Here is a 10,686-nt window from a genome sequence, read left to right as displayed (position 1 = left end):
TAAAACCAAAAGTATAAAATAATAAAGTAACATAAAAATAATAAAATAATATATATTTTTCTAATGTAAATATATAAAATAAAACAAAATTAATAAAATATAAATATTTAATTAATTGAGTTGATGTTTATGAAAAGAAGTAATAGGTTCAATTTCCAAGCAATCAACACCCCTTACTAAAGGGGTGCCATTAGCACTCCCCTATTATATTCCACATGATTTTAGCTGAATTCCACTTTTTTGAGAGATTTTTAAAGATTTTGGTTGATTTTGAGAGATTTTTATGTTTTTTGATCGATTTCCATATACTTTTTCGGGGTTTTTTTTCTTGATTTTGAGGTACTTGTTCTCGTTTTCGTCGATGCTTGTTATATTTTTTCAAATTTTATTGCACCCCTCAAAATTTAGCAGAGTGCAACTTTCATACTTAAGAAATCCTACTTGCGATAATAAGTTGAGCGGGTGCACGGGAGCTCGCTCAAACATGCATAGATCCGTCTCTGGTCTAAGCTAAATATTTATTTATAGCAATGTAACAAATTTGCTTTATTTTTATATATGATCTTTAAATTCACAATTCCTTAAAAATTAATGGAATGTCAACTTATACTCGGTTTATGTATTCTTTAAGGTTGACTTAGAAAGACAAATCAAAGGATGGTGACCTTTTCATCTTTTTCCTACATATGAAACAGTCGTCGACGATTGATGGCATACCGTGTTTGAAGGTGGTTTACATCCACCGATCGAAAATTCTACATTGATTATGTCCGTGTTGAAAAAACTAAACTTTTTTTTGTCAACTTTGACTCATCGCTTTAAGTTATTTGATTCCGTTAATTTGCTTATGGTTCCCAAAGTCGTTTATTCTTAGTAAAAACTCCAATGAACATTTAACACGTGTGAATCAGCATATCATCCAAACACTTGCGTAACATCGTTGGCAAGCCCTACTATTTGTGTTACCATATGCATCTTGACATCAATGTGACGGCACAACTTGCAATAACATGTCATTCTCCACCATGTCTCAACATCACTGCCAACACCCGACATTTCCGTTAATAGTTTGGTATGTGATCCACGACCAATAGAACATTCCATGCATATGATATATGTTCACATATAAAAACCACATTGACCATGGATTCGTAAAAACGACGTAATACAATAGAAATGTAAAAACGACGTAATACAATAGAAATGTAAAAACTTGTCATGAAATACTTGCATAAACATAAACATGCATCTTAGTTTTGTAAATTGCATGAACTCGTTGGTTCACTTATAATTCTATCTACACGTGTCTTCGTCTACTACTGATATAACTCCTCCTGATTGGTCTATTGAAGATACTGTTTATAATTTGATTGATAATTAATAAAAGTTTGGTTTCAAAAAAAGATATACTTAAACTTAAAATAATTAAACGAGTAAAATATTGAATAATTATATTATGCTAATAATAAATTTATTAAATGGGAATCAATTAATTTATTAAATTAACAGTTAAACATTAATTTCTTAATGGTAATAATAAATTTATTATATGAATTGACAAATGGGCTACGCAAACAGTAACAGGCCAGCAACATGGCAGCCCACTATGGCACAAGGCTTTGAGTTCCATACAATTTTAAGGGGTCGTTTACCAATCATTTACCCGGTAAGTGTTTACGGGTAAAGTTTAATACTATTAATTATTTACGGGTAAGATTTTAGTCCACGAAATGACATCGTATACAACAATTTACACGGTAAGCGCTTACCGTGGTAAGAGTCGTCGCCCTCACTTACCGGATAAGATTCTTGGTCTTTGTCTCGTTCTTACCGGGTAAGATTCTTGGTCTTTACCATATTCATGCGGTGAGGTAATGTTAATTGGTAAGTGCTTACCTGGGTAATCATTTGGTAAACGACCCCTTGCATCTGCTATGTATAGGTTCAGTTTTTAATTTCTTTTTAATTTTTCTTATAAATTTTAATGCAACTTTTTTTTAAATTCATAATTTTATCTACTTACATGTAGTATTTAGAATGTATTTCAATGTCAAATTTCAAAAATCATGATAAAAAAAATATGTATACTATTTATATGTAAAAAATAAAAAATAAAAAGACATTTTTGGCCAAGCCCATTTGATCAGGACCAAGAGTCTCGAACCGTTCAATCTAGTTATGAAGGGGTCAGGTGCCCAATCCACAACAACCTGAACAAAGTAGTTGCAACTTACAAGACTGCGGATGTATAGGTACAACCGATTTGTCGTAATAAAAAAACAGAGGTCTTAAAAGTGCATCCGGTTTAAACTGATATACATTTATTTAAATTAGTAAAAGTGGTTTTAAGTTACTGATAGTATAATTACATGTGATATTATAGGTCACAGATTTAAATTCTTATTTTTTAATTTTTTTCTTTTGTGACAAACAACATAAAAAGAATAAAATAAGTACTCAAATATTATAAAAAACCACTTATATATCATTCTTAATAAAACCGTAATTTTTATTTTTAATACTTTATTTAATATTTTTGAATACATTGTATAAATGAGATATCATATAATATATGTTAAGAATAAAAATGGGTTAAACCTAAAACAATTAGCAACCTTAAACTAAACCTAAATCATTAATAAGTTGAACCTAAAACAAAACAATTAATGGTTTGAACCTAAATAATTTCAGCTATAGTTTTACACAAGTCAATAAAAAGACCATAAACACATGTAAATTTAAGCCCCAAAATTTCGAAAACTCTGTTTAAAATCTCACATTTAACATGGTAAGGCACGACATTACTCGTGAACCTCTTCTAGCTAAAAAGGTGAGCCCCACGTGACTTTAAATGGTACAATAAGTTCCATTATTAACCCAAAACAATATAATTTAAGGGAATCTTTAGTTAGATGTATTAATCAGTAATTAACAATAATGAGAATAAAAGAAACTATTTCATTTATATAATACTGGAAGGATACTTGTATAATGCAGCGAGATATATCTCGATTTTAATGTTTTATTTTATTTTATTCCGTCTCTGTAGATGTTTTACTACAGTTTTTATGTGGTTTTGAGAAAATGATAATGTTTTTATTTTTTAACAGAATATATAAATTTGAAGATATCATAGAAGTTTTAAAATAAATATATATATCAATATTAATATCAAATTAACTATTTAAAAGTTCTTGTTTTTTGTATACTTTTTTTAATTCAATTTTTTTATTATAATTTAATTTAGATTTAGTAACGAGTTAATTTATTTTTGATTTAATAATATAATTTTTTATAAGGATAATAATTAATTATTCTGTTAGAACTTAATGATTAAAAAGTAATGTACTTTAACTTGATTCCTATTTTGGGTAACGTACTTTCAAAACTTTCATTTTGGTACCTAAGATGTAAAGTTGTAAACATTTAAGTACCCGGGTAACCCGGAAAGACTAATTTTAGACTAAAAAAAGACTAATTTTAGATTTTAAAAAATCCACGTCACTGACCACATCAGCAAATAATATTGAGTTTGATACCACATCACTCGCTATATCAGCATGATAATCGGTTAATATTTCAACCAGTTACCCGGGTGCTTAAATGTTTAAAACTTTACATCTTAGGTACCAAAATGAAAGTTTTGAAAGTACGTTACCCAAAATAGGAATCAAGTTAAAGTATGTTACTTTTTCATGCAATTTGCTCTATTAATAGGTACCAAAATGAAAGTTTTGAAAGTATGTTACCCAAAATAGGAATCAAGTTAAAGTACGTTACTTTTTCATGCAATTTGCCCTATCTTAATTATAATTTAGATTTTTTACAATTAAAATAAAATGTTTATCTACAGTTAGTTACATGAATTCAAACATGAAGTTTTAATAAGTTGTACTTACGTACAATTTATTTGTAATCTTGAATTTTAAGTAATATGCATCAATAAACAATATTTCATACATAAAAAATGATTTTTAAGAGTTTTTGTCAAATACTTTATAATATAGTATAAACAATGGGTTCATTTTTTCAGAAGTCCAAATTTTATTTCCAGGTTAAATTGGGAGGGGGTAAAAATTCTTTCATATTTTCATATCTTATCATTTTAATTTTTATTCCGTTATTGGAACCAAGCGCTCCCTAAGTTTTTTTACGATACTATTTCATTGGATTTAAATTTATTTATTTAATAACATAGTCAAATTTAATTAATTACATAAAATAGATAATGTTTTTAATATTTTAATTTTTAATTTTTAATTATAATAGTAATTTTATAATTATTATCGTCTAATTATAAATAATTCATGTTTAACTATTATGATTTTTATTATCATAATTTTTTAATATATAATATGGACCTGTTCATAATTGGAAATAAAATATTTATGAAATACTTAGATAAAAAAAAACTGATATGACAGAAAGAAAAAACTGATGTAGTAAAATCATGAACCTTTGAAAAGGTTCATGGCTTTGAATGTTTTAAGGGTTGATTCGAATAGAATATCTCTAACATGTGTTTTATAATTTATCTAAAATTACGGATCAAAAGTAAAAATCTTTACTAAAAACTATATTTCATTCCAACTGATTCCTCATTTTATAATTTTTTTAATATTAATTATATTATATATTTTTTATCATCCCAATGTAATTATATTAACACAATTTTTTAGTAAATTAACACATACTCCCTTTTGATGCACACTATGATGAGATGCACCGAATTAATTCATGTATCAAATACGATTCATGGATGAGTTTGAGATTAAAGGTGATCAAGGGTCCAGATTCCTTATTATGCTTCTCACTTTAACTCTCATTCTCACACGATACTTCGCCATATTATACATGATATAAAGATTTGCCGCTATAAGTCACGCATTGAAAAATGTTGTGGTCTCGTTGTGGCTCTTAAGACTTGAGACTTGACCTCGTTGCTACGCTTCACTCCATTTAGAACCTTGGTCTACACATATAATGTATTGATATAATTTATATCAATTAGACTGTTACATTTTTATTTTTTATTTCATATTCGTATTGTTAAGGTTTTTTCATGACTAATTATATACCTGCTGTAATACATCGAAATGAAGATTTTGATTTAAATAAAGAACTAAAAAATATGAAAGGTTTATAACAAAACATAGGCTAAAACACAATTCTACGAATAATGTTATAAAAAGTGAATAAAAACCATTTTTTGAGTGTTTTCTTTAGATTTTCGAAAACCGATTAGATAGATTTTTTTGATCAAATCAATTTTTTAAATGAATCTAATGCAAAGAACACTGGTAGAGAATAAATAGTTGATCACTAATATCAGCACAAATCACAAAGATATAATGTTTTGGGCCACATATAATGAAAATTTTACTGCTACAGTTCTTTACCGTGTGAACATCATCTACCGTGATTATAATTTACATATAACTTATCCACAATTAACGCAAGAACCAAAAACTTTTAAGAAGTTTATGAACAGAGTCTCGTGGCTAATATTGTGAGCGGATATTTCAAAATAAGTTATATCGTAAAATATTCTATCATTTTATACTTTAGAGTTAACATGCATCACTTGCAATTTCTTTTCGGAAATTATAGGATTGCATTGGAGTTGACACACTTCCACTCAAATACTTAAGCATTGACATGTTTTCTTTCTGAAACTTGAAAATATTTATTCAACGCTTTACAGAAAACTTGCAATTTACTTCGAAGGGCATACCCATCGAAAAACAACATGACAGTAATTAGCAAAGGCTAACTCTAAAACCGACAACAGAGTTAGAATCCCGATTTCCCAAACTAAATAAACCCACAAACACCACAAGTGCCTAAGCCTAAATCCAGCTTCAAAAGGTAACCAATCTAGCAACCGTCAACAATACGATAGGAGATACAACACATAGTAAGACCATGGTAAGATATCAAAAACCAATTGGGCAACATCACCAAGATAGTCATTCAAGATGAGTGCAAAATAGCAAATTTTGAAATGTTATTATATTAAGTGAAAACTGTATTACATTCAGGTCTTGTTTGTTTTTTTTTATTTACAAAAAAGCTCTTATTAGCCTCTTAGGTAGTGTTTGATATGCAGACCGGATGAGACAGGACAGTACGCCGGTACAGGACGGGACGGGACATGACTAATTGTCTGTCCTATGTTTGGTACGACAAGGACAGGACAGGACAAAACCATTAAAATGACCATATTACCCCTAAATATTGTTCAATGTTATTTTATATCATATAATAATTGTAAAATGAAAACAAATCAATCAAAATATTGTCATTTTAACTTTAGTCCAATGTTGTTCCACCTTTTTTGATGGAACAAGAAATATCAAGATTTGCCTCACTAAAATTAAAAATAGTCTCACCTTGTCCCATGTTTTTTTTTTGTCCATTACATGCCAAACATGAGACTATTTTTTTTGTCCCGTCCTGTCCCATGTAGTCTGCATACAAAACGCACCCTTATATCCGATTCGCTAAGAGGTAAGACCATTTAGACAGTTTCTTTTTTTTCAAATTTTCAGAGACACTTATGTCTTATTGTCTTCTTATCTGCTAAAAGGTAAACCAACCTCTTGTTTGACTCTTATTGTTCTTCAAACCCTCAACAACGACATTTTTCAATTGATTAACCTTAACCGATCATTTCTCTCGATCAATCCTTACCAAATCAATCATCACGTCTCTCAATTGATGTATTTTAATATAATTTAAATGTGTTAAATACGTTAATGACATATATTCATTCAAATGAATGTTAATTATATAATTTAGATGTAAATTTTCGTGATGAAGAATAAATATGAGAAATTGTATAAATTTTATTTATAAATTCCACAATATAATTTTTTAATAGGTAAAATAAACAATTTAAACAAATTCAGACGTTTATCAATTTACAAAAACAAACAGTCTTATTGATTCAGATTTCAGACGTCAGCATCACCTCTTATAAATCATAAATGAAATAAGACTTCAGACTTTAACATCTATTAAAAAATAAACTCCATCTCAATAAAAAACTAAAACAAATTTTATCATATTTTGATGTATCAAATAACATTTTTATAGATGATGGACTTGTTTAGAACATTTTTGGAAAACTTTCAATAAAATTTGAGAAAATTATGAAAAATGAAATCTTTTTTAATAAATAACAATTAAAATTCTCAATTTTAATGATCCAGTCCTTTTAAATAATTAAACTATCAAAGTTCTAAAATTTGATTATCTACATTCAAAAAACTACATATAATAGACCAAGAAGGTTTTACAGTTTCACCCCTCATTCTCTCAACGTCATCCGTTCTCTATCATCGTTTATCGTCATCGTTGTTTCTTGCCATCGATCTCTCTCTTTTTGATATGTTTTTTTTGTATTTACATATTCTTTTCCCAACAATTTAGTGGAGTACGTATAGACATCACAAAATAGCGTAACAGAAGCAAAAAACAAATCCAAAGGAGGGTGATCGATGACAGGGGATAACGATGACGAAGGTACCATGTGAAAGATTTGAATGGTGTACGGTTAGAGAATGGTAAAACTGGATTAAGTCTTTTTTTTTTAATAAATATTTCTAAACAAATTTTTTTTTTTTGGTTAAAAGAATGTATGTAACAAACTTTTAAAATTATGTCGTTTATGTAACCAAATTTTTTTTTCCCACAAACTCAAATTCTGTTATAAAAAATAAAAGAAGTTGAAGGAAAATGAAAAAGAAAGAGAAAAAAGGAAAGAAAAACAATTTGTTTATTTATGTTCTCGAAGGTGAAGGAAAATGAAGAAAATAAAAAGAAAGAAAATAATTTTTTATGTTTTTTGAAGAGAAAATAATATGAAATAAAAGATGTTATTTTTAATAATATATTTTTTAAAATATATTCTTTAATACTAGAAGGGTACTCGTACAATGCATCGAGACACATCTCGATTTCAAAGTTTCGTTTTATTCTTTATCTATGTCGATATAATACGGTTTTATGTGGTTTTGAGAAAACGATAATGTTTTTATTTTTAAATAAAATATAAATTTGAAAATATCATAAAACTTGAAAAAGTTATATATCGATATTAATATCAAATTAATTATTTAAAAGTTATTGTTTTATGTAATTTTTTTATTTAAATTTTTTATTATAATTTAATTTAACGTAACAAAGTAATTTAATTTAGGTTTAATAATATAATTTTTTATAAATTAGATTTTTTGTATTTAAAATGAGATATTTATTTATTTTATTTGATTATGTTTATTTGCAGTTAGTTATACGAATTCAAACATAAAACTTTAATAAGTTGTATTTACGTATAATTTATTTGTAATATTGAATTTTAAGTAATATGCATTAATAAACAGTACTTTATGCTTAAAAAAATTATTTTTAAGAGTTTTTATCAAATGTTTTATAATATAGTATAGATTAAAGAATGAGTAATTTTCTAATTTTAATAATTTTTAAAGTGTTTTAATTTATTTTCCTTCTTTTTTTTCTTTATTAATAATTTAAAATAAAAAAATAATTATTTAACTTTTTTGTAAAGTAGTAGACGAGAAATTTATCAGTTTTTCACTAAAAATTGTGCAATTTCAATCCACATACCGAATAACCTAACGCAAAATCACACAAAAGTCAACTGACCGACGCGCATCTCCTTCCTTCGTCCCCAATCATTCTCCCAATCGACACATCTCTATCTCTATATATCTCTTTCTCTCAATCTATGACGTCCCTCAATTCTCACTCAATCGATCTTCATGAGACATACCCCTATCTCACGTGATTCTCCTCCCTCCTCTTCACATTTCCCAGATCGGTCGTCACGTTTCTTCGCCAATTATCCATTGGTATCCACTCATTCCATTTATATTTATGTATCCAGATCATCACCTTCACGTATGCTAGAATACCCAGATGCAATCAACTTGATTTAGGGCTTTATTACTATGCAATTCGTTTCCTTGTGTTGAGTGGGTCATTGTTTGGTTCGATTATGGAATCCCCAAAAGGACCAAGCCCTAGGCTCAACACAATCTCACTGCACAAAGAAAAGAACGAAACCCCAGATCTTCAAACCTTCGGGCAAGAGTTACCTGACCATGTTACTCGATCAGATCACGTGTTTCAATCCACTAGTGCTTTGGAAATCTTGAGAGAAACAGTCAGGATTTTAAGGTATAATCTAAGTGGATTCATGGCAATTGGAGCTTTGTTAATCTGTCCTGTTTCAGCTGTTTTATTATCAAATGTTTTAGTTGATCAGTCCATTGTTAAAAGACTTGCTATAAGGCTTTTGTTAGTTGCCAAATCAAGTGGGCTTCCTTTGAGGCCTTTTGTTGAACATTCTAGCCAGAAATTCTCAGAAATGGCCATTTCTACCACAATGTGTTTCCCTCTATACATCACATTGTTGTTGATATCAAAAGCTGCCGTTGTGTACTCTGTTGATTGTACTTACTCTCGAAAGAAGTTCGATTCATCAAAGTTTTATGTGATTATTAGAAAGATCTGGAGGCGAATTGTCTCCACATACTTGTTAGCATGCACTGTCATAGTTGGTTGCCTCACTTTATTTCTGGTGCTACTTGCTGCTGTTAGCAGCTTGCTTTCTGTAATCGGGTTCTTCCCGGATTTCATTGCATACACTGCCATTCTAATTGGGTTGTTTTTCTCGGTGTTCTTTGCGAATGCCATTATCATTTGTGATCTTTCTATGGTCATTTCGGTGTTGGAAGATGTCTCAGGATCTGAGGCATTATTGAGGTCTACTGTTCTAATTAGGGGCCAGACTCAAGTTGGTCTTATGATATTTCTTGGTTCAACAATCGGGATGGCACTCGTCGAGGGATTATTTGAGCATCGTGTGAAAACTTTGAGCTATGGAGATGGGTCTTCGAGGATTTGGGAAGGACCACTTTTGGTGCTCATGTATAGTTTCGTGGTGCTTATAGATTTTATGATGAGTACGGTTTTCTACTTCAGTTGCAAGTCTTACAGTTTGGAAAACGGCTCCAGTATAGAGTGTCAATCAGTTTTAGAGGCTTTGACAGCTTCCCCTATAGCTTCAGATGATCCATCGCCTCTTGTTCACTGAAAAAGACAGATCTTTCTTGGAAAAAACTTGGTAAACTGTATGACTAAGTGGATGATACATGAAGGGGTTACCAAAATCTTTAGCTTTATGAACTTGTTTTTCTGAGTTCTGACACAGGAGTACACTTATGGCTGAAGAATGGCGGGCAGCACTCAAAAGCGCGGTAACTTCCAATCTTTGATGAGAACGTATCCCTTTTGGGATTCTTTTTTGTTTCGAATTAGTGTTAGATACATTGTTTCTTGATTGTGGTGGTACATTATTACTTATAGCTGTTTTGAACTTCATGTACAATCTGTTGCAGACTTGAGGCTATAAATTTATAGAAAGAAAGATGTTTTTTTTTCAACTTTTGCCTGAAGAATCTTTGGTATCTGTTTGATATTGTAGTCTAGAGCATGTAGTTGATGATGCTAGAACTTGTAAGAACCTAAAACAGAACAAATGTAGTGTTATTTGGGGGTTATCATCATAAATAACCACATAGGGAAAAAAGGCTTAGGTTTTAGCCATTTCCAAACTTTTTCTTGCAAAATAGCCAAGAAATCGCAAGTCAAAGCCGC

At 29.4% G+C, this 10,686-nt stretch overlaps 1 protein-coding gene across 1 annotated transcript; it reads left to right on the top strand.

The window, feature by feature from the left end:
* Positions 1-8,673: 8,673 nt before the first annotated feature.
* On the top strand, positions 8,674-10,451 carry LOC112525201. The gene has a single exon (XM_025135215.1). The coding sequence runs from the start codon at positions 9,023-9,025 to the stop codon at positions 10,121-10,123; it is 1,101 nt and encodes a 366-aa protein (XP_024990983.1). The 5' UTR covers positions 8,674-9,022; the 3' UTR covers positions 10,124-10,451.
* Positions 10,452-10,686: the final 235 nt, after the last annotated feature.

The sequence above is a fragment of the Cynara cardunculus genome, assembly GCF_001531365.2.
Source record: "Cynara cardunculus var. scolymus isolate 2C chromosome LG 13, CcrdV1, whole genome shotgun sequence".
NCBI lineage: Eukaryota > Viridiplantae > Streptophyta > Magnoliopsida > Asterales > Asteraceae > Cynara > Cynara cardunculus.
Note: the sequence above shows the minus strand (reverse complement) of the source record. Positions and strands in the feature narration are given on the sequence as shown.